General features: G+C 37.2%; 1 protein-coding gene across 1 annotated transcript in view; it reads right to left on the minus strand.

Annotated features, from left to right (window-relative positions):
- Positions 1 to 442: 442 nt before the first annotated feature.
- The window catches only part of STK26 (serine/threonine kinase 26), a 32,881-nt gene continuing 7,902 nt past the window's right edge, over positions 443 to 25,421 (minus strand). Inside the window, exons 3-12 of the mRNA XM_065077626.1 lie at positions 16,834 to 17,064; positions 9,890 to 9,946; positions 8,142 to 8,250; positions 7,891 to 8,048; positions 5,253 to 5,438; positions 4,470 to 4,618; positions 3,709 to 3,802; positions 3,162 to 3,224; positions 2,935 to 3,071; positions 443 to 2,371 (exon numbers count right to left, since the gene is read on the minus strand). Coding sequence (XP_064933698.1) covers positions 2,347 to 2,371; positions 2,935 to 3,071; positions 3,162 to 3,224; positions 3,709 to 3,802; positions 4,470 to 4,618; positions 5,253 to 5,438; positions 7,891 to 8,048; positions 8,142 to 8,250; positions 9,890 to 9,946; positions 16,834 to 17,064 — 1,209 coding nt within the window. The 3' untranslated portion in view covers positions 443 to 2,346. The remainder of the gene's footprint in view (positions 2,372 to 2,934; positions 3,072 to 3,161; positions 3,225 to 3,708; positions 3,803 to 4,469; positions 4,619 to 5,252; positions 5,439 to 7,890; positions 8,049 to 8,141; positions 8,251 to 9,889; positions 9,947 to 16,833; positions 17,065 to 25,421) is intronic.

Raw genomic sequence — 25,421 nt, forward strand, 5'->3', positions numbered from 1 at the left:
TAAACACATGTTTTTAACTGAGAAATTTGTATGGAGCTCTTTAGAAAGAGATTTGGGGTGAGACTGCTGAAGTGAAAGCCAAGGTAACCGTGGCACAGGCCTTTTCGTACCTTCACTCCACAACGCCGAGTTCGCAACGAAGTCAGAGCCTTTCGCCACCTCCACCACGTTGTCACAGGCTGCGCACGTTCATCTGAGCACACAGATCCTGACGACTCCTCTTCAGGACTGGAATCACACCGCGTCTATGGCGCTCCCCGTGGCGCAGCAGCGGCACGTGTCCTCCAGACAAGGAAAGCACCGGGGGACCCAAACCTTTCCAAAGCAACCGTGCAACTCTGTGCGAGGAACACCGTTCTCGGACTAGAACATCGGGTTGTAAGAGGTACGTCCACACCTCTGCCTCAATCCAGAATAAAACGCACAACAGAGCAAGCTCAGGAAAGTTTACAGAACTTAAATATTTATTTTTAAACCATTTAAAACCCCCCAAAACATTGAAATAAGCTTCATCTATAAACAGATTTACAAGACTAACAACTACAGAAGCTAGAGGAGCACTAGAATTTGTTTCTGTGATGCAGTTATTTTGTAAAGCTTCAGATCAACTGTATTTACAACTTTTGCTGCTTTTACATTTATAAAAATATTTATTTAATCCATAACATTATTGTTTTCAAAAACTATTTCCAGACTTTTTTCTCAGATATAAATTCTAATTGAATTTCAGTTATATAGCAGATGAAAGTCTTAAACAGAAACATTTTTTTTAAAATTAAAACAAGGAGTTAAAAGTAATTTTTTTTACAGTGTAGGCACCATTGAAAATAATTGTCCTTGGCATATCTAACCACCATCTCTCACAAGTGTCCTTTATAAAAACGATGTAATGGCAACTTTTGACTAAAAATGCGGTATTTACTTGCACACCATTACTTTTTCAATATTTGGCAGATATATTTCAGATTCTTTAAAATTACTTTTGTGCAAAAACAAAATGTGCAGGTCTGAACCATAAAATAAACATACCCAGCCTTTATCAAAAATAAATTTACACCAACAGTTCCACAGCTAAGTACTGAAAAACAATCCCAGTTCAAAACTTCAGCATAATATACATACTGGGTTGAAAAAGGGAAAAACAAAACCAAAAAACCAAAACAAAACAGAAGATATTACCCATCTAGCAGTACCATAAATATATAACTGAAAGCAACTTTATAGTCTTACCTACATTTATGCAAAAAAATTCACTCCGTACTGCACAGTACTACCTTTTTGTGAAAGAATATCTATAACTCAGTTATTTGCATATTAACTGGTAAATACATATTTAAAATACACTTTCAGAAAATTATAAACAAATTATGTTGATGTACTGTATTTAATGTATTTAAGAACAAAATTGTGTATAAATATCTTACAGGAGAAACAACACCACCACACAGAACGCTGGTGTTACACCGATACCTGCTTGTGAGGTATGTAGCATGTGACGCTCGGCTTCTCTGGCTCCCTTCCACCCAGGCATGTATACTCAGAGGAAAAAATTAAATTAAGTGAAATTGGACTTCAGGTTTTGTCCATTATTGCCAAAAGCCCCACCCCCTCAACTGTATTGCTTTAAATTTTCCTACCGTGACGATATGAGATTGAATCACTACTTCAAAACCTGTTCTAAAAGGTAATACATATACTGTACATCAGGATATACCTGTTGCTACATATCACCTGCAAACTATTGACATATTGCTCTCAAATATATTTAATCATAGAGCTGCCTAAAATACTGTACCAATTTAGAATTAGAATAGATACTGTTGCAGGTTTGTTTTTCAGGGCATGATAAATATATGCTGGTTGAAGCAGGTGCTACAGCAATACCCTTGCCACTACATTACATGTTTTGAATACGCTTGTGAAAAAGCTATTTTCTCTGAAGCTCATTAGTGATTTACAAAAGTTTAACTCATGAATACAAAAGACCTGCACATCTCCATGTACAGGAACAAAATAGCATCAGAACATACTGTACTTGCACTTCCTATTAACTAAAGTAATGGTTATTTCTAAAAGCAAAACTGCACCTCAACATTTATCAGATTAAACAGGTGAAACTACAATATTAAAAGTTGTTCTTTACAAAATAATTTCCTGAAAATATAAAACCATGTGCACTGCCACAAAATAGTTGAGTAGGTTCTTTCAAATCCTCAATCACCATCAATATGTTGCAAAGATCCAAAAGGCACAAGGAGCTCATGAGCTAAGCACTGCCAAGCTTGAAGTAGTTTTGGTGGGTTTCACTGGGTCCATACGAAACAGCAGTCAATTATGTGAAGTTTCTTAGGATGAGTCATTAACAGAAAACCTATGGATAAAAAATACAAGTTAGAATTATGTTAATTATATTGTTCCAGCTTGGCAAACAGCCCGTAACTATTTTTGCATCACTAAACTAGCACATGCCTTCATCTCAACAGTACATAGGAAAAACAAACAAAAAAAACCCAGAAGCAACATTCTCAATGAAATATTCCCTAAAAAGGTAAGTTGAAGATTCTCCTGTTCCCTTACTTGCTACAAATATGCTTATGACAAGATTGCAGGCTAACTTAAAGCAAGCAAGGTTTAAAAACTACAGTAGGATTGCAGCACTATAAGACCAAACAGATGTAGTAATTGTTACTGTTAGTTTTAGTCTCAAACAGATGTGTTATGTCTAACTACCAAAGCTACAAGTTTAAAGCACTGGACATAGCAGATCGTTCACTGATCGTTTAAGTTTACCCAACAGATGAAGCTCACTGTCTGTCTGTCTCATGCACCTTTCCTGTGTGTAAGTACTTAGTGTAATTTTTTTCTTTTAAAATAAAACTTTGGTTTTTGTTATCTTTTTTAATTACAATGCATACAAAAAAATTCTTAACTTACTTTTGAAATTTTTCCATAAGTTTCTTCACCATCTTATCTGTGATCCCTGGACATGTTGCTTCTGCCATATTGATGCTTTTCTCAAGTTCCTCAATTGCTTTCTTTCTGCTAGCGTTATTTGTGTCCTGCTGTTTGAGCTGAGTAGCAGAGAAAAGAGAGAAAAGTTATAAAACTTATCAGACACTCGGGCAATAACTTTCAAAGAAGTTTTTAAAGTCAAGACTTACCTCAGCAAACACAGGGGTGATTATCATAGTTAAACAACTCAGCGTTTTAACAAGATCCTGATCCTAAAAGTTAACAAATAAGGATTGCATTAGCATATTCTCATATAATGCACAGGCTGCATTTAACACAGCACGTGTGATTCTGACAGTTCAGTTGAATTCAACAAAATGCTTGAAATACATTACAAAAATAATGAAGGTACAGCACATCAACAAATGTTACGTGATGTGGAAACCGATGCTTGATGACACATCTGAAATGATGTCATATATCGTCAGAAAAGCAGTTCAGTTTTTCCCTTCTAATATTATATGAGTCTTTAAAATTCACACTTCTATGAAGAGATACTGATCTATTCATATGCGGCATCTGTTGCACTTAAGGCTGACATGTGCATAGGAAATATCACTAACAAGCATCATCTCTTGAACTACAAAAACACCATCAGTTCTTGTGAAAAGTGAGTCATTACTAAGTTTTGTCACTATCTGCCTTTAACTGGCTTCAAAACCAGCACTTCGTAAGAACTCTTCAGAGCGTACACACCGTCCCATTCTGCAGCTTCTTCGCATCTGGCTTCTTTCGAACTGTAGTAAAGCTCCACTCAGGATGGGAGTTATTTTCTTTGTTACTGGACTCCCTGAAGAAAAAGGATACGATGTACATAATACTAGCCACAACGTAACACTAAGCAAGCACAGGTAACCCAAATACATAATAAATATACACTGATTAGTTTTGTAGTCCTTAAAATAAGAAGAAAAATATGTACTGAAACATTAACCACTCTTTAAAAAAAAAGAAAAAAAAACCCACAACTTCAGAAGCTGAATAAACTGAAATATGATGAAAGCAAATGGAAGATGTTATCTACCTATAAAGCTTACCTTCTCCATGGCATCCCATTTAAAACAGATATGTGATATCCAGAAAAGCAAGAGACTTACAGAATGTATGTTGTTCCACAGGCACTGTGCCAACTTCTTCATACACCTCAACCTTTCTCTGCAATTTTTCTAATTGTGATTCATTGTTTTTGGTACAACCACTAGCCCTAGACTAGGAAATACACAGCACTTAAACAGAACTGAAATTGAGTTCAGAGAAAGTGTAAAGCGATAATGAGTGCATAGCTGACTTATGCGTTAGTCTTGAGGTTCATACAAGGGGTTTTCTTGAATGGAAAACATATGGATCAAAGACAGATACGCAGTAGAGGAGTTAATTACATAGAGAAACTGCAACAAACCTACTTCAGTAACATTTAAAAAAAAGCCCAAAAGAGACTAAACTGAAAATAAACTTACGAATCGGAGGCGTCAGAATCACTTTCATCACTACTATGTCCCTCTGCTTTCCATCTCTTAAACCTGTCAATCAGTTCTGTCAGATAGGATGTCTTCTTGGCATTTTTCATAATGAATTTGTGCTTCAGAAGTTCTTTTGCAGTAGGGCGCTGTAAGAAACACATAAATATTTAATGTTATGCTAACATTTCATGATTTTAAATGTTAATAGGGGAGATTTAGTAAGACAACTGACTTGTAGAGCTAACTCATATAGTATCAGGAAATTAGTGAAACAGGAAGTCAAGAAAAGCCAGTAATCCACATTTACGAGCGCTCTAAAAATATGACCAAGTCACACAAAGACTATACTGCTTGTCCTTGTATGCTAGAAGGTACACACCCAGGAAAATGACTAATCAAAATTCTCCAATGCAACATTTCCTTGTAAGCAGAATTCAGACAGCAAGAGTTCTGCTAGAGAAAAAGATGTAAGATTCTGTCTTCTGTCAAAGCTTCTCTCTGGCATTATCCTGCGCTTGAGTGCATTTTAAGAAGCTGCCTCCAGCACCATCACTTCTTTCAGCATTCCCCCTCTCCCTTTCAGTATTTTGAACAAAAGGGACTAGGACAGAGACATAGCTATTAAAAACACCACTACTATTAACAGTGGAAAGTATGGTCTCTAAAACGATTTCAATCAGTTATGGTGCACTACACCAGCAAAACGGTTTGCAAGCATGAGAGAGCGTAAAAAACAAAACTAAAACATCTACACACACACACACACACATATCTACTCACAAATGTTGGATCCTTGTTCAGACAAGCATCAATGAATTCTTTAAAAGGTTTACTGAATTCTCCTAATAAAGTCGGAGGATTGTTTTTCGGAATGAGAAACAGAACTCTCATCGGATGCATATCAGAGTTGGGAGGCTCCCCTTTGGCTAGTTCAATAGCAGTGATTCCCAGTGACCAGATGTCAGCCTGAAAGAGGAAAAAGTTGCTCTTAGTACAAAATTAAGGGCTAAGTATTTAATAACTGAAATAATGACATATACTGCATCTACATAATAAAACTAACTTTGGTCTAAGTAGATTGTGCACAAAGATTCCTTTCTAATACGTGGAGGCTACAATTCCCATAGACCTGACTAACTTAATCAGTCTTTAATGACAAACATCTACACCATCACTTCGGTTGCACACTGTCAGCTAGCTAAACGTGCACCTGAATACACATGCTTTTGGAAAACGCTTCAGAAACATTGCTCTTCCTTTGATTTTTTTTTCTATATAATGAATTACAAACCACCACAAATCTCCTATGTCTAATTCAGATTTTGTTTAGACAGCAGAACTGCTGCTGATGTTACTTTTTAAGCTGTAGATGCACTGAGGTGTTTGACCTTGTCTGACACCTCTACTCTAAAGAAAAAAGGCAGAGACTTCAATCAAATCCAGCGGGTGATCACTTAATTTCTTTCTCAACAGACTCTTTGATGAATTTAGCTACAAAACTATCAACAAGTAGTTAGACCTGAAACACCAAGTTCACAGTGTAAGTTTCTGAAGAATAATGAAGTGGTATTTATATTAGCTAAAGGTAAGCACTGTAAACAAATTCTTTGTATCAAAATATCTTACAAACTAGAGAATTCTTTACCAATTTAGTGATTTTTCCCAAGTGAAATATACATTACTTGCATCTTTTTAGATGAGTTACAATAGCTTTTAAGGTCACTAAAGGTGTTTCTCAATAAAAAATGGTTGGCACAGAAGTCATAAACCGAAGCTGCCTACAGAGTAAACACAGGTTACAATTTGCATCTCTCCATTATTCTTGTCCTATTTGTAAGAATTAATATTTGTATTTAATATTGAAGAATTAAACTAGCTCATTGTTTATTACTGAAACATCACAACCAACAATTGTATATTGGAGCAAAATTCGAAAGATGTGACTTGTAAATCTCTCCCACTACAAAAATATATGTATTTCTATCTTATTTTCAGTCATTTTAAAGTAGGATAGAGGGAGCAAGGCTAAAATTCAGTCCAGAAGCCAAAATATTCATCGGAAATAACCTAGAAATTGAAGTCTAAAACCCTTCATCTGTCCTACCGAAGGCTTGGATCTTCTTTGCTTTCCCACCACACGTTTGGCATAGAAAGAAAAGAGAGAGCGCATTGCTCTTGCAACATATTGAGGAGATATGAAAGGGAAAAGATCAGGTTGGTGGGAGAACATAAACGAAGAGGTGATACAGCTGGATTTGTACACAGGAAGAAGAGGAATTACTCTCTCTTCGACTGGACGGCACACATTTTTAAAGCACGGTAGAGTGCTTTTCTAAAATGCCCTAAGGAGTACATTAGAGTTGCACCACTGAAACCCTAAACCTGAGAACTACAACATACTCCTTTTATTAGCCAGAACCCTTGTGACATGTACACAAGTTCCTTCAAGCCTGAATGATCCTGGGAAAGTCTCCCGGAGCATGAATATCTTCAGGACATCTCAGATATTCAACAGTCTTTCATTTATGTGCACATCACAAGTATAGTTACATGTTTACTATTTGAGAAGAACCAGTAGGAAAGTATTACTCTGCATATATCAAAGTTTTTAGATTTCTTACTCCTATTTAAGGTCACAGAGTGCAGAAAGTCCAATGCCAGCACCAAAGCACACTGCCATTTCAGTAAGCACATGCTCTAGGTTGGCTGGTGGGCAGACACATGGGAAAAGAGGGGATTGTTCCCTCCTTATAATTTCTAACAGCAGTTCCCAACTCTCAGAACAACACAAAGGAGGTCTCTTTTTCTATGGCTAGTTCACAGAAGGAAACTCTCCTTTGCAATTAGTCATTCATCAACAGCTCTCATGGCAAAGAAACACGCGAAGTACCATAATGTTACCACAGCTGTAGTTCAAGTTACATTTTTCCTCCTCAAAGTCAGTCCCCTGTGCTAAAATCTTCAGTATGACACAAGGTCCTCAGAAATACTATTAAAGAAATTATATCCAGAGCTGTTTATAAAAATCTGAGAAAACAAACTGATAAGTTCTGGTGGCACTCTAATTTGCGAGAGCTTTGTTACTGTTTGAATTAAATGCAAAACATGGAATTGAAATTAAAAACAAATGAACCAATGAACCCAGAACACTGAAAGCATCCAAGGAGTTTCTCTGAAAGAACCTTAACATGAAAGCTTTAGTCTACTTGGTGAGTTTGCATAGGTTTTGCATGAGAGTACAGTGACATGTAACTGCTGTACAACAATTGAATTGTAGTTTTAGTTTTATTATTTGAAGCCCTGTAATTTGAAATCTGTTTTTTTTCTCCATACTGATATGAGACAAAAGGAGAAAAATCAAAGTCATTTCCATTGGGTCTACAGATACAAAGAAAAGGTATTCTACTCTCATACTTACTTTTGAATCATACGCTGACTGCTGAATAACTTCAGGGGCCATCCAAAACGGAGTTCCAACAAAGGTATTCCTCTTAATTTGTGTGTCTGTCAGCTGCCCAGCAACTCCAAAATCAGCAAGCTTAACATCGCCTTGTTCTGACAACAAGACATTGGCAGCTACCAAGGGGAAATAACATAACACCTAAATTAGAATGCTGCTCTTATGATTTTTAAAGGCTTTAACAAAGTAGCATTTAAAATGTTACGCACCTTTTATATCCCTGTGAATTTTCTTCTCTGAGTGTAGGTAGTCGAGACCTTTCAAGATTTCCTTTAGCATGGTCGCAATCTGGAACTCATCAAATGGGCCAGCACGGAGCTTTAGAGAAAAGACACATTAAAATAATTTCAGTCTTGAGATTAATTTTTACCTTGTTTTTCATATTAAATCTTAAACTTGAAACATTTTTTTTTTAAAGTTAAGAACTAACAAAATTCATGAAATATTCAATGAAGTGTGTCAACATTTTATCAGAAATAGATGCCATTGGAATGATCATCTTCACATCTTCTCTATGGATAGAAGACTGAAAACGCTGTTACTTTTCTACTCTAACGTATACAGTATGCACTCCCCTGAGCACACAATGCACATGAAAAGCTACAACTAACATTCCACAAATTCAGTTTCCTATAGACAGCAAACAGAGCAGACTGAATTTTGCACTTTAACTTATTTTGAAATAAACTGAGTTTCTTAATCGACTCTATTTACTCCGTTTTTAAAATTTAATGATGTATTTTTTTTCTCCGTACAGCATTTTTGATTTCACGCTTGCTTTTGCATCAAGAACATAAAACACTACTATAAAGCTGCTAGTATACAATAATTGTAAACTTTGCACATTAGAAAGCTATGTAAATAAAACAGATGCAATTAAGGTGGGTGATTCTGCTATTAAAAACAAAAAACCAAGAACACGGCACTGAAACAGAGAACATCCCGAAATTTTGGTATGGTAAAGTGAGGCAAATCTTGAATGTTTTTTCTTCTAAAGGTCAGTGGTTTCAATTGTCACTAGTAAAAGCCAATTCCCTATTTCTGGCACTCCACACAAGACTATCAATTACTCAAAAATGTTAAAGAGTAAGTATCTCACAGCTCCTTTCTCAAAAGGACTGAGTTCCAGAGCTACAAACTCCTATATGCTACACATAATTACTACGCTTTGGCATTCCTGTAGTTGCGTTGATGTGATGTAATTTCATACAGAAGTTTAAATACATTTGTGAATATACTTCAGCTCTTGCAGGCAGGACCGCTGTTAGCCAATATATAACCAGCATCATTCTGTAATATTGAAGACATTACGTTTTTCCTTCAGAATGACACAAACAAAGCCTGAGTTATCTGACAGGAAAGGGTGGGTCTCTGAGCTGTACTGAATGTGTGGGGAAACCACATCCACATCCAGGGCACCGTGCTCTTGTACTCTCCAACCTACAGCCGTCATGAATACCACCCCATCTTGAGTAAAACACACTTTCATGCTTAACTGAAAATGGAAAACCCAACACCTTTAAACCAGTTAAAATTAACTGTTCTCTGTGGGCACACACTTCAATCATTCAAAGACCCAATCCCAAAGGAAACATTTTTTTAATTCAAGTTTAATGAATATTTTACTGGGGAGAGGGGACAGACAGATGACTCGAAACCCAAAAAACCCCACCATGTGTGGTAAAAACAATACTTCTTCTCATACTACAAAAAATTGCCTTACATTTGTCTGAGAATAAATGGATGCTTCCTGATGCTTACAGATAAACAGTAAAAACAAACAAACAAACCAATATCAACAGAATATAACAGAACTTCCATTCAAATTTGCATTTTTTTGAGTATTACAATGTAGCAGTGATGCAGTATCAGCTGTCTTCATATTTTATAAAGAGATATGAAAGTGCAGTGAAATAAGGCTTACTAGTACTTATAAAAAAACCAACCATATACTTACAAGATCCAAAGCTGACCCTCCACCCAAGTATTCCATTATTATCCATAGTTTTGTGCCCTGTAAAGGAAAGCATGAGTCGTCAGAAGTCCAAGGCTGCCATAGAAAAAGTATTGCAATAGACTACCAGCATACTGTTAGGAGAATGCAAATGCAGAGTCCCATTAACCACCAAGTTACATGTAATTACTTCTTGTAGAATGATCACACAGTCCCTGTGCAAGGTGTCTAAACTTCAATGGAAGTTTGACTTCCATATTTAAAAAAGCAACAGAAAACTCCCCCATCACTAATCATTTTCCACTAAATGATTCCACCTAAAGGAATGGAACTTGGAGAAAAAAGTGATTTGATGATGGTTTAAGTTTAAACTAAGTGTTTTAATGTAAGGCTGTAGTTCTTACATGACTCTCTTTGCACTACAATTATTAATTCCAGCCATTTGTGATATATAAGCATTACAATTTCAGCAGGAAACTTTCTTGTAATGTCTACCATGCTTTTCATCTGAGGAAAATACTCAGAACTTAAATTACTTCTGAGTGAGAGAGTGAGCATAAACACACTTCAAAGACAACAGAAATTTAAAGCCTAATGGAGGTAGCTGCCAGCTGTCTCTTCACCTACATGGTAACTGTGCCAAGCGTGTATCTAACAAGTCCGCAAGCTCCAACTTAAGTTGTCAGATCCAGCAAAAAGGAAGAACTGACAGCCCGTGAATATGCTTGTACCCAAGGATTCGCATCCTACCAGAACATGTCTCTGCTGCCACAGGGGCAGCTCCTGTTTCGGGGTACAACCACCAGCCCGGAGAAATGGCACTGCCACACTTGGAACCCCACAAAAATGTTCCGGTTTCTGAAGTTTTCAGATCAGAGGTTCGAAATTGGCCATTAAAAGGTCGAAGACAGGAGCAATGTAGTTCAATTTCAAGTATGTCTTAAAACACCTATCTTAGGTTGTGAGGTTTTATCCTTTCTAGTAATATTGCAAGTTCATAATATTCCTTCACTATATGCTATTTGAATTCAACCTCTGGGAATACATGAGTTTCTGTGCTTGCTTTATGGAGATGTCTCAACTACCAGAATACTAGACCTGACAAATGCTTCTAACACTGATTTCTAGATGCTGACTTTGCCCTTGGTAAGTAGCTACAAAATGTGGCTGGTTCATATAAACAAAATTGGAAAGATTTGGTATCAGATCTACAGACTGCACATTTCCAAACTTGGATCTTCTGCTATTTACTTGTCAGAGTCCCCTCACTTTTCAGAATAAACACAAATATTAACCTATGGGCTACTAATCTAATGAATTCTGTGAATAAAAACATTTCTTTATTTAAAACAAAAAAGCAGTTATTAAAAATATTAAAGTGAACCAGACCCGGTGAAGTACCAGGTAAGCTATTTAAGTCTCCAGCAAATATTTACCAGTGCTAGTTCCTTATAGAGAGCATAAGCTTATGGCAGAAGTACTTTTCAAAACCTCTTGCATTCCACATTGTATGCTTGCCTACCCTACTGCCTGACTACTGACAGAAATCTAAAGAAAACTCAACAAGCAAATAAAGGTGCAGTTTCTGAAGGCACCACATCCAATTACCTTAACAAAGCGTGCTCTATTAGATTTATACTGAATTTAAAAAACACACCATTTATGAGAGTCTATTCCAATATTATGAGATCAGCAGGGAAGGGCTGGCTAATTTTAGCGGTTTTTATAAAGCCCAACTTTGTCAGCTGAGAAGACCTGCAAGGAACTCCAGTTTAAGGCAAACATTGTGGTTACCGGACATGTCTGGAGGATTTGACTATTACTTGAAAACAGTATAGAGTGAAAATGAATAAGTACTGTGTTTCTGAAATCATGTCTCAAAGAAATTGCTACTATCCACTGTAACCGGGTGTGGATATTTTCTTGCCAGGCATGAACAACCTTTTTCCTAGCTATTTTAGGTCAACCAAGTATAAATAGACAACGTAGAACAAGCAGCATCTGTAGACAGCCTCAAAGCTTTGCTGCATAAAGTGCTGTACAATTTTGATGGAAGTCCCTGGATGCTATTATAGAAATTCTCCACATTGAAAGCTGAAAAACTGAGAATAACTTCAGGCTTGCTTTGATTTGCAAAAGAAAAGAGCAAGCCCAGGAGGCTGCAGTAGTTACAAGCATAGACATTTAAACTCTTCAGCTAGATGGCACAAATAGGGAAAACAATCACAAAATTTCAGTCACCAGGAGCAGATGTATCTCCGTGGGATCAGATGGAAAGTTCAGCTCAATTATTTCATCAAGCTTCACAAATTTGCGTAACAGAAACACGGCAGTATGACAGTGACTTTTAATATCTTTAATCTTTTTCTTGCCTGAACTGATAAGGCCGTTATACATTGTGACAAGCCGGTAGGCTTGAGGAAAACACTCATTTTTGCTTTCCAATGTAACTCAGGCTGCAGTGTTGCTCTGCACTATCACTTTCAAGGGTACCCTCCCCAACCGACGTTTTATTTATTGAGAAGTGATATTAATTGCAATCAAAATGCAATACGGGATAGGGAGACAAATTTAGATCCTGACGTACCACAAATACAAAAATCTACAGACATGTGCATCAGGATTTAAGTTATCTAACAGCTGCAAAAGTTTCATTAATACACCTCTAAGACTGTACTATACAATTCTACATGCATTTGTGAAAGACACAATATAAAGGTAAAACATTTTACTACTGTACACGGATGTGTTTATTATGGTGCCTTCTTTGACTTTATAGATGCTTGTACATCACCTACCAATACGTTCAGAAAACACTACTGATCTTGCCAGATACCAAATTAAAATTTAAGAAAAAGAAATACTAGCACCCAAACTCTAAGATTAATTCAATTTGAAACTGCAATTCAGGCTCCAAAATTCAAGACATACAGGTACTCTACATTACAAAGATATGGGGGTTTTACATTTTTGTGTGTCACAATAACTAAAAGCTGGCATCAGCTTTATCTCAAGAACCTCAAAGGAGGTAGACCTTGACATTTTTTATCAATGATGAGGTTTTTAAAGCACAAATTATCTGATAACAGACAAATAACACTGCGCTGCTAGGTAAAAAATATTAAGGGACATTTACAAGTCAGATGAACAAGCTGTAGCAAATGAACAGCTAGGCTGCGGAACAGGAGAGTATCTTACATGGCATCAGCTGAGCTAAGTTACAGATCAGTAAGTCAAGTAATTGAAATAAAGACAGTGTTCCCGTCTCCTTTTCAGCAGCAGGAGCTTCAGGGGGAGCCTGCACGGAGCTGCTCCCGGCCTGGGCCACGGGGCTGGATTCACATCCCGCAGCACCAGGAAACGGGAAAGCTGTGGAACAGGAACAGACTGCACTAAAATAAAATCCCTCATCAGAAATGCTTGCAATTAGAAAGCCCCCACAGTTAATGTATCTTATTTCGTGTTTTAGTCATAAACAACTTTTAATTATCAAATATGTTATCTTACCAGAGTAAAAACCAAACTACATACTGATGGCAAGAATAATCTGCTTATTCAAATTAAAATTGGTTAAAAAACCAAGAACAAGTTGCAACAGAAGATGTTCATTACAGTTCAACTGGATGAACTGAGGTGCACACGAAAAACCTGAAGCCAACACATGGTCACAGCTGCAGTTTCTCTAAAGTAAAAACTATCAAATTCCAATGAAAAACTCTCAAATTTTGTAGTATTTAAAGATTTAAACCAGATCTAGATTACTCAACTGAAAAAATATCAATAAAGCGTTATAGGCAACCTGAATGACTTCGCACTGAGGGTTTGCTTTGTTACCGTCAGGAAAATATTAAGTCTCTTTGATTTAAACTGTGCAAAACTCAAAAACATTTCTAATGCCATTCCTAGAGCTTCAGAGAAAACTGCATGTATGATTAATATATGTTAGCAAATTATTTCTATTCCATAGGCATGATACGAAAGATGGCAGGCTGACTCAAAAGTTTTCTTTTCCTGTAAATGAAGATGCAAAGGGAAAAAGAAAACTCTCTTAAACTTTGAAATACCTTCTATCTGCTGTATGCTTATGCTCTTTTTAGCCATTACCTTAAAAGGTATTTCTAGGAATATTTTCAGTGATCCTTATACATAAAACTAAGTATGCACCAACAAACCTACAGGACCACTTTTAATGTGATTTTTCTACCAGTCATATTGATAGGAAACTGCTATTCATCTCTGCAGCCTGGGACTTGGCTTTGTAAGAAATAAGATGTCTTTATTTTCACAATTTACCTCAGTGTTCTTTAACCTTTAATTACACAGCCATTCGGTACACAACTGTACCTATTTCACCACTTCCAAGAGATGTCTACAGTACAGAGAGAAAATAAATCCTGAATGAAATCCTGCACAGCTAAATACTTCGGCTGACAGCCAGAGTAACAGCTCATAAAATGTTAAAAGCTATAACAATTAAGTAAAAAAAAAAAAGGAGATAGAACTCTCAAAATACCTGTTATTAGTAAAATGAAAAGGCAGCATAAAAGATTCTTTGCACATTTAATAAGGCTAATACACTCTTTCACCTAAGGAATCCGAAGCTGAAAGATCTAGTATCAGTATCTAGAATAAATCTAGCCTAAGAAAAATGTAGATACTACTTACACAGTAATTTTATTTATTTTTAACTACAGAACTAAAAGTAATCCTTTATTTGTGAACATTTTTATTAATTTGCTTGGGGAACAGCAATCAGCATAACTACCTATCACGCTAGTCGAGGATGAAAAACATTCCTGTGAACCATATTTTAGGTCGGGTTTTTATGCATGTTTGTTTGGTTGGTTGTTTTAAGAAGAATTTCTTAAAGGAATGGGAAAGTAACCAAAATTCCACAAACACCTTCCCAAGCTCTACACACAGAAATTTTCCTTCCCCAAAAATATTACAAGTGTGAAAAGTAAACAGGAGATCAGCATTAATCTTTCAAAACGTATCCATGTAGAACAGAAATGGAAAGAACTCAAAACAGTGGTGAGGAGATGAGGAGAGCACTGCAGCATTAACACGACCCTGGATTTGGCAGGAATTTTTTAAAAGAAAAAATATCTAATCAGAAGTTGAAAGTTTTATAGCACCGATAGAATAACTACATTTACAAATCTAAGAAAAGGGGTAAAAAGTAAAGACTTGCACAACAAGGCCAAAGACAAACTGCTGTGATGGAGGTTTACAATACCCTTTTTGCTTTCAGTACCTATGTTGCTGGAAATAATGAAAATACTATTTTCTTGTTCAGTTCATGACCTATAAAAGCTTTTTCCAGCCACCCCTCAAAAAACAACAAAGAAACAGAAACCCAAACAAAACCAAACAAAACAACCCCCCAGCAAATCAAAGGTTTCATTTCCCCATTTAAAGCTGCTGAAATTGCTGTTTAGTTCTCAAATTTAATAAAACACTTTTCCAAGCAAAAACACCTTCCAAGATTTACATTGACCTGTTTGTACTTAAGGGCAAACAATTGGGCTTTTACAACACGAAGTTAAAATGATGATACCCAGGAGGATAATACTTAGGACTGAGCTCATCACAAGTAAAGGACCATAAAAAAGACTGATCATGTCTGGATCTGCACTACCACTTGTGCACGGCTCCAGGGGAACATTTCTAGCTGAATTCAAAGTTATCTTGAGAAGAACCAGCTTGTTGTAATACACTATGGTACAGGAAAGTAAATTCTACTACACCTCTGAGCATTATCACTCAACAACAACCAAACAAAAAACTCCCACTGATGGAGCCCAGTAAAGAGAAGGAAAGATGGGACACTAGTGACAACTTGTATGTTCACTTCAGAAGAAGAACCCACAGAGTATCGAGTAACTAAGCAAATGGCAAAGCCACCATAGCTGCCTTGTCTTGGTGAAAATGAGAATTCATATTTGGAGTACAGAAAATTAACCAACCCACTTAGCATTGAAATATAAAAAAAATCGAATACTTTGGCAATTTAAAGATGAAAAAAAGCCAAAACTACAAAGAACAGTACTAAATAAATTCTGCAAATAATTTATAGTATCACTGAAAGATACAAGTGTGATACAGGAATGTTTCTCAGAGATCTGCCTTTAGAATCATGTCAAAACCCCCACTATGCCTTAAGGAGCCAGAAACAAACAAACAAACCAAAACCCAACACAACAAACAAAACCCAAACCCAACCAAACAAAAAAACCCGCAAGCAAACAAAAAACCTCAGACATTTAAGATAGCTCTAACTATGGTTAACACTTCAGCTTTTATTCAAAGATTTTTTTATTTTTAAATCATCTAAAACATGTATGCACTGCAGATCATTTAAGCAATATTTAAGGTGACTATACCTGGACAGCTCTGCAAGTTCAAAAGACTTACTCAACATTTTGGATTTCTGTAGGTTTTCGTTTTTGTTTGTTTGTTTTTAAATTACGCCTTAGATAACATTTCACAGAGTGGTTACATAACTCTGCTGATGTCAGTTTTACTTCGTCTCAGGCCTGATATGCCGCATAATTACTAACACATCTCTACACAGTGCAGCATTTCTTCCCATACCAGGGAAAGGTTTTTGTTTGTATAGCTATGACGGTATTTTCTTCTTCCCCGGGAAGGCCACAAGATTGTGCTAGGGATCGTGGAGGGAGGAGAGAAAACCAGGTCCCAACAGCAATGTCAAAAGGAATCCTCTATCAACTCCATTCATTCTCTAGCCATTTTGTGAAAATTCCAGCCTCAAAGAGCAAGCAGCAAAAGGAGCAAAACAAAGTAAAAAGCTCTGCTCAAAACAAAACCTACTGAAAATGGTCAAGTTGGCATGATAAATCTTCCTCGATTTTAGAATTTTTTCCTAGTAGCATTCAAAACAACTGAGCGCTAGCAAATGTTGGTGCAATACTATACATTACCTTTAAATATGATCCGTAGTATTTTGTTACATAAGGACTATCACACTGACTTAAAACAGTTATCTCTTGCTGTATATCTTCTATTTCATCTTCTGCTTCCTCAAGGTCTATGATTTTTATAGCAACCACTTGCTGTGTCCGATTATCAATTCCTTTAAAGACTTCACCAAAGGAGCCTTTCCCAATGCGTTCCAGTTTTGTGAATAGCTCTTCTGGGTCTGCTCTGTGGTTCTAGAAAAAAAAAGAAAAGAAGAAGAAAAAAACAAAACCAAAAAAAGATACATGAGTTACTTAATAACCTTCAAGTTACCAGCGCTCATTACTTCCCAAGAGGCACATAATGCAGATTTCTGGTCACTACAAGGCTCGCATCAGATAAATTTATTTCCTGCACGCTAACTTCTAATTCAGCTATTAGTTACAGAACATGCATTACGCAATTGTGTCAAAGGTGAATGAGCCTCACCAGGGAAGAAGTCGGGTACAAACCTCACTTCCCGACATAACAACCTTTTTAAAATGAAATAACAGAGCCATTCTTAAAATTAATCCTACCTATGCAGTAATTCAGAAGGGTGGGGAATGTAACTACCGGCACAGAAGCACTCACATCATCACCCAGGCAGAAAGAAAAGGCTGCGCCTGCTACCTGGCCAACAGCCTTGGCAGACGAAGCATCCTACCAAGTGCGGAATTGGTTGTGAGAGGACCACACTACCCGGTATTTGCCATCAGATTCTGAGATCTGATAAGATCAGGTGTCTTCAACCAAGAGTGCTGACAGAAAGTAGAGCAAAAAGGACTGAGGGATGGTCAAAGAAGGAGTAAGAAGGCTGGAGCAGAGTCCTGAAATGGGGATACTGATCAGAACTGGCTGGTGTTACCCAAGCATGTCTTAAAAAGGGGAGCAGAGCATTGCTGAGGATACCTGGCTTGGAATCTCTGTTGATTAACTACTCTGAAGATCAGTAGACTGATTATTACACAAATGTTTTGAATTTCTCAGCTCCATTCAAGTAGCCATGTGGGAAACAAAAAGGAAGTAAACTCTTATTTTCCCTTCAGGATAAAGCATGCTACATGGCTGCTTAGAGAACCCTGTGTATCCAAAAACCACAGCAGGGACTTCTGAAGCATAGAGATGACTTGCCCCACAGTTTAAGAACACAAAACTTCAGATCACAGTAAGAAAGTTTACAGAAAAGTGGTTTTAAGAGGTAAGACAGACTTGCTAAGGGAACAGCCCATGCTCTGCAGAACAACAGAATTAAACACATTACTGCCGCCAGAACCGGGCAACTCATTGTACAGAAACATCTGCTCCAAAAAGCCCTCTGACCCCATAGCAACTTATAATATGAAAGAGATGCCCTGCTTTAGATCTTTCTAGCACCGCAAAACTCAGAAACAGCAAAAGTGACAAAAGCAGACATGCAACCCAAGGCACACATTACATAACAAAATACTCGGGTATCAACATGAAGCTCCAGAAAACATCTTTACACCGGTGTTTTTGCAAATACATGCAAAAATCTGTACTGGGAAAAAAAATACATTACTACTTGAACCTAGTCTGAAATGGACAGTCTCGTTTCCTCACAGGGCCCTTATTGTAGCTTCTTCTACCACAACCAAAATTTCATAGAATCATTTCAGCTGGAAGAGACCCTCAGGATCATTGAGTCCAAATGTATTCAATTTATTCCACAATATGATGAGATGGATCAGGAAACAGATTTAGCTAAGAGTTAACCATATGACTTGTCAGGCTTATTTTCAGTGGAATCAGTTCACTGCTCATATATACCAGGCTGTCATTTGTGCTATCAGAAGAGGAGGGAACATGAAGTCGTACGGCAGATTCATGCTGATCTGTGGAGCTGCATTTTTAGACTGCACAAATACCCAAGAAACGCTGCTGTTCCTGAGCAGCACATTAAAGCAATAAGAAAAAGGAATTTCCCCTTTGTCTAGAATGGGCTCCCTGCTATTCTGCTCCACTAAAAACAAACACGCCCAACACCTTCAGAGAAATAATTAAGCAAAAATTTTGTATTTTCTTCTGTTGATAGAACGAGTAGAAAAACTAAAAGATTAACAAACCTATATCAAAGCAAATGAGAAAAGATGAGTACTATTTGGTCTTAAATGTGGGACAGCTAATGTAAAATTGGGAAAGAATAATTACTGAAGGCTTCAGGTATTCATAAAGCTTTTGGTTAGACGAAGAAACATCAAACCCAAACAAACCGTAAATCTTTAAACTGTCCAAAGACAGCCATATTACCATACACTACTGCATCAGTTCCTGCCATGTTTTATTAACTAAGACTAAAATAATAATAATAAAAAAATAAAACCTGAATTTAAAACTCTATTTTCAGATGCATTTCAACAAATCAATTTTAGGGACAGGTGTGACGGAAGCAGCAGCAACTGCCACCCAGCCTTTCCCTGCTGCTAGCTGCAGAACTGTCATTTATCTAGCAATGTAATGCGTTCCTGAACTACAGCATTACTTGCAATAAGGTATAATTAACTGATAGTTCTTCATTTATAATAAACAATGAACACCACCACCCCATCCCCCCAAGAAACAACTATGAGAGGGGATTAGCAAAACTTTACATTAACTCGAAATAACATCTTCAGAAATAATAGCTTCATTTTGAGACACACTTTGAGCCTGGGATTCTGGGAGTCATTCATATTAACTAACAGCTATTGTTGATTTGAGATGAAACCTGTTAAACACTTCCAGAGAGACAAAAGAAAAGCAATTTAATCACACACACAGCTAATCCAACCCTTCACAAATGTCTGATGAACTCAAAGGGCAACACTTGGGTTTTGCTTGGGGAGAAACCTTAAGCAAAAAATTCCTCTGGGCTCCTTAGTGGAAACGCACATTGTTCAATCCTATCCACCCACTTAACAGTCACCAACAAAACAAGCCAGGCCTCCAAACCCTCTCACCCAAGCTACCTCAGGTGAATCAGAGCTTTACAGGCTATTTTAGCTTCCAACAGCTCCTAACTCCATTCCACGGGAGTGCTGGATCAGGCACGGCTGGACCTCCCGACACCACAGAACTCCCTGTACATCCCTGGGAACAGAGGGGCATCCTAGGAGAACAAACTGCGTGGCACTACTACAGGAAGGAGCCACGTCGTTCTATCCTGAGAAAACCCTCTCACAGCGGGCAAAGTCAGCTTTACAGCTTCTGTTATCCACCGAGGCTGACAAGGGACTGCAGGACACTCCAGGATAAGAGCAAATATTTCTGACCAACTATGGTTAATCCTGAGATAATGTCCTTTGGAAGGGTTTCAAACTTAGAATGGTACATAACTTAAAACATGGCCTTAGAACAAAGACTGCATTTTGAAACAAATTTGCCTTTACGTTTCTTAATTTCCTTGTCTTTCAGACTATTGTTCTACAGGAATGTTTTTCTACAACTAATAAAAACCAAAAAACTTTAAAAGACTGGTTTTTAAACAAACATAAACTTACATAATGCAGTAATGCTTATTCTCCTCTCCTGGTATAGAAAATGATGGATATATATTTTATATAAAAGTGTGTATATATACTCAAATATATACCAATGAATTTTTGCAGCACAGCTGCCAGTTAAGCTTCTAATATGATAAAATTAAAATTTCTAACACTATTAACACTCTTAAGCAAAACAACCAATTGTTATTCCCTGTTCTTTCACAGATCTTTCATTGAAAGAGAAAACTGTTTAGAAGTTTTGAAAGTTGACTGCATGAATAATCATTGTTTTCTTAAAAATAAATACTGGTTTCTATGGGGAGTCATGTCTGTTGGGCAGCAGATGGTAACAACACAATAGACAGTGTATGGACTCTGTCATCACCTCTCTGAAGATAACACCTACAAGTGGACAAATCAGGAAGAGAATCTCCTCCTCATCTCCTCCTTAAGCACGTTTCTACAGAGGAAAAGAACAAAAAAAGAGCAGCAACAAGTATAACAAGCACAGGCACATTCACATGGCAATTTCAATTCAGCCAGCTTGAGTAATGGTACCAGCACTAGCGTGACAACACAAGCCCTCCTGGTACCTTAGGAAGCCCAGCACGTCCCCATGTCACCAGTCCAGCAACACTGCACAGCCTGCTCTAGTGTTCAGTAAAATCTCTCCTTATGTGCCATTACTGTATGTGTTTATACACATACATATGTACGCATATGGAGTCACAGGATCATAGCATAATTCGGCTTGGAAGGGACCTCAGGAGGTCATCTCATCCAACCACCTGCTCAGAAGCCCCAAATAAAAAACACTACAGCATAATTTTTGCCAGCATACTTGCAGTAGCTGCATCAAGTATTCTGCCCTTATGGCTTATTTAAGCATTTTCTTTTGATTTCAATAAACACAGCTACACAGCAGTGTCCTGGCTGTATTCTGCTACAAGACTGACTGGCTGACTCACCTACCCACCTCCAACCCTTTCACATACCTGTTCTCTAAATTGTTCTTCCTTTGAAACAAAGTTAAAGCACACTGAATATCTAACTTCCAAGATTATGAAGACATCTAATGACATACACCAAATTAGAAGAGACAATCTGTCAGACTGCTTCAGGATCTGTCAGTACAGGACGGATCTTTCACAGAAACAGGTCTGCTTAGAAGATTTGTTAATGAATTTCATTAAAGGGTACTGAGTACAACTGAATGAGAAAACAAAGCTTCAAAGAATCCTGGCCAAAGACTGAACTAATGTCTTGTATCTAACACAACCAAAACTAGGATCCTCTAGGTCTCCCAAAGCAAATAATTTAACATAGTCTTGTGAGATTTCTTCTGTCCATGTGAGAACACATATCTTGTTGTCTTAAGAGTATTTCTAAAATCTGATCCAGAGATGCTGTTACACTATCCCGATTTTCAAGCACCTCCCAGGCTTTATTTGGGACAGAAGTTTCCTTAAAATTGTAGCAGTGTTACAGAATAGCTCACCTACATTGGGAGGCATCACTCAAACACCCCTTAGATGAAATGCAATAACTAGCTCCAAAGATTTTATAAAAGATTGGTAGAAGACTAGAGTGTCTACTTGTACACTCCTATAGCACCCAAACACATACTGGTATCTCCGGAAGCCAACACTATTATCTGCGTGTTTATAAGACTGTAATTTCAAGCAATTGCTCACTAAAGTAGAATGATCATGTAAAACCTGATCTTCATAGCCAGGGAGAAGTCAGAGGTACACTATAATGAGAGGAGCTATCTTGCAGAAAGGTTGAGGAAAAGAAGGTTATGTTACAGCAAAACACCTAAAACAAAACAAAACTAAACCAAAAACCTCACCAGTAATTAATTTGTTGTGCAGCCTCACAGTTACATCAGTATTAAAATGCCAGATGAGAACTGTACGCCAACTTTGTTGCTGAAGCCAGCATGCAACGCACCATTTCTCTTAAGTTCCACTGGCTGAATTACAGTTAATAATAAAATTAAAGAGCAATTATGAGGCTTAGTTTATTATCTGCAAAATCTCCATGTCTTAAGAACGAATATCTGGAATACAATGAGTTTAAAAGACACCTGAAAGTCAATAGAAAAAAGACTAAAAGTTAAGACATTTCATCTATTCTCAGCATTTTTCTGACTTTTAAAAAATACTGCATCTGGGTGCAACACATTGAAATCATAGTAATCATTGCAATCATGGATTTATCTGTTCTCAGATAATGAAGCACTTCTAAGTTTTTCCTTTTTTTCAGAATTCCCAAAAAATTGAAATTAAGAGGGAGTAAGACTGGTAAATCTGGTTTAATATCTTTCCATACACTATCTGCATTCTGTCTCAGATATTGCATATATATTAATCACACACCATGCATAACCTATTATATAACAGTATATATGCACATACATTATATGTATTTCTGTATTTTACCTGCATAAGGAACATTTCAGTTCTTTACAACAAAGCCACCACAGGTAGTGATAGATTTTAATTCCTGGAGCTCCTCTCCACCTCCTCCTGCTGATTTTATTTTAAAATTCTATTACCATTAAAATTATTATCACAAACAGTGCCATAGGTGTGTGTGTGTGTGCATACATAAAAATTTAAATAGTTTGAAGTTAATGAAGGAACAGGTGCAGATCCATTAGTACTTATAAAGAATCGGAAAAAAATGAACCTGCAGACATTCAAAACAAGGGTGGTACCTGTAAATGTCTTTTTTTTCCCCGTCTTGTACACACACTCCTGCTTCTCAGCGACTTTTGCATGTAACTAATCTCAGATTGCTACCCCACAGTCCTGTTCAAGACTCAAACATCAGGATCATAGATACTTCATTATATTTACTGGAACTTTATAATACATGTTGAAGAAAACAATTCATTTAACAACAAAACAACTTTGACTTTATACAGTATCAAACTTTTACATTATCAAGCTTATCTACACAGTAGGTAGCAAAAACTAGATCTGAGCTTTGCTGTCCTTAAATGGGACCTGTCCTCTATTACATCCTCCATGAATTACCTCCCTTATCTGAAAAGACTCATTGCCATTTTTAGTGAGAACGTGGAGAAATTCAATATAAAACACAAGCAAAAATAAGCACCAAAAAGCCATGTGGCTTGGTTTTCAGGAAGTCAGCCATAAGGTGAGCTGCTTGAAAATTCAATGACTATTGAACTTTAAAATCAGCATTCAAACCCACCCATTCTCAGGCTTTTAAGGAAAGAATCATTTTCATCTTCGAAGTATCTCTGACCTGTGGCAGATCCAAGCTGTCACCTTTATGTTGTGCCAAAAATGGAAACCACTGAACTCACTTCCTCTGTTCTTAGCCATTCTTTCACTTTGGTAACACAACATGAAGCAGCTTAGGAAACAGCATAAGTAAGTTAAAAGTAAGAATAACAACACATCTTCCAAAGATGAGCTCTTTGACAAAGGTGATTTTAAAAAATTACACCAATTATTTATGAAGAGTATTCTGCATTGAGGAAAGGAAATACAAAGAGAAATTTCTCCTACAAGTGAGCTTCTCTGTAACTGAATGTCCTTACATTTCAAATGGAGTCCCACTTAGCTTCCATTCTATGTATCAGTACCTTCTAACTATCTAGTATCTTTAAAATAAGTATCCTCAAATCGCTGCATACAGCTACATACCCTTCAATCTGCCCACACCTCTGAGGAGCATGGCCTGCCAAAAGAGTCAGAGAAATTAAGGAGGAAGGGGGGCACAAATTATGTGGCCAGGTCTTTACTATGATTTGAGAAACACCTAAGAGCTGAATGCTCTATAACTAGAAGGATGGATATCCTTAGATGGAGATAGAAGTCAGCTCAAGAAATCAACAGGTTCTGGTATCGCAAAGTGTTCAAACTGTTCCGCATTTATTACAGTTCAACAAGCTGATCTTTCAAAACACATTTCATCTCCCTTGTTGAGCAGTGCAGGACAAGTGACTGGTGAATGGGCAATTAACCCACCTCAACGAACTACCTACCTGCCCCCCTGGACTACATGTCAGGAGCCAGAAGACTACTGCAATTTCTCATTGCTGAAGAACATTTGTAATCTCTCTATTTTATGAACTGCTCTGAAAAACGTAATCTGCAGAGAGATTACAAAAGCCACATCTAATAGGAATATGGAAAAATAACCATTTATGGACCGCAGCCTACTTTTAGCAGTACGCTTTTCCTTTCAGCAAGCAGCCTGCTTATCAGTACCCAAGTTTTTACATTTTTGCCACACCCATTTAAAGCAACATCTACGTCAAAACCCTGCCAGCTATAAACCATATCATTACAGCATCTGGATCATTTTCCCAATATCTAGAGGTTCGGTATCTACAGCTAAATGGCAACTGCTACATAATTTTACAGGCCTCCTCACTGCTCTATCTTAGAAGCCATTTAGTATTCTTCTCTGCAAGTTAGAACTTGATACACAGATTTTCCTCCTGTAAACAAGATTAAACTCATACTATAATCCAGCTAGAGAAAAAATAACAACAAAATCCAGCTTTTTAACTTGTCAGTGCATACATGAGAAAGCAGCCACAAGACCTCAAGTTTAACACGTATCTTCGTTAAATCTCTCCACTGAAGCAGTCATTACCTATTTTCAGGCTAAACAAAATTAAAATTAAAGCAAGGCAAAAAAACACTAGTTGAAAAAGGATGGCTCTGAAACACAATGTGGGTTAAAGAGCAGGCCATAAGTATATTCACCACAGATAAGTCTCTAGGCATAATCATTATCTGCAACAAAGCCCAAGCAGGTTAGAGTACATCACACCAGTCCTTTAGCTTTGGTAGAGACTGTTTTAAGAAAGGAAGACTAACACACCAGTCTACTAGAATCCTAGATTTCTGTCCTCTCCCCAACAGTAGACGACCACAAGCTTGCAAGCTGTACTATCCTGAATATTGGCCCTTGATCATATCAGTCATACTGGACCTGAAGCTACAAGAAGCACATAATGAAAAACCAGAAATACAACTCCAAAATGAACTACAAAGGAAGCAAGAAACCTACCCTGCCAGAACCAACCTGCCCATTTC

This window comes from Columba livia, chromosome 12, assembly GCF_036013475.1.
Source record: "Columba livia isolate bColLiv1 breed racing homer chromosome 12, bColLiv1.pat.W.v2, whole genome shotgun sequence".
Lineage (NCBI taxonomy): Eukaryota > Metazoa > Chordata > Aves > Columbiformes > Columbidae > Columba > Columba livia.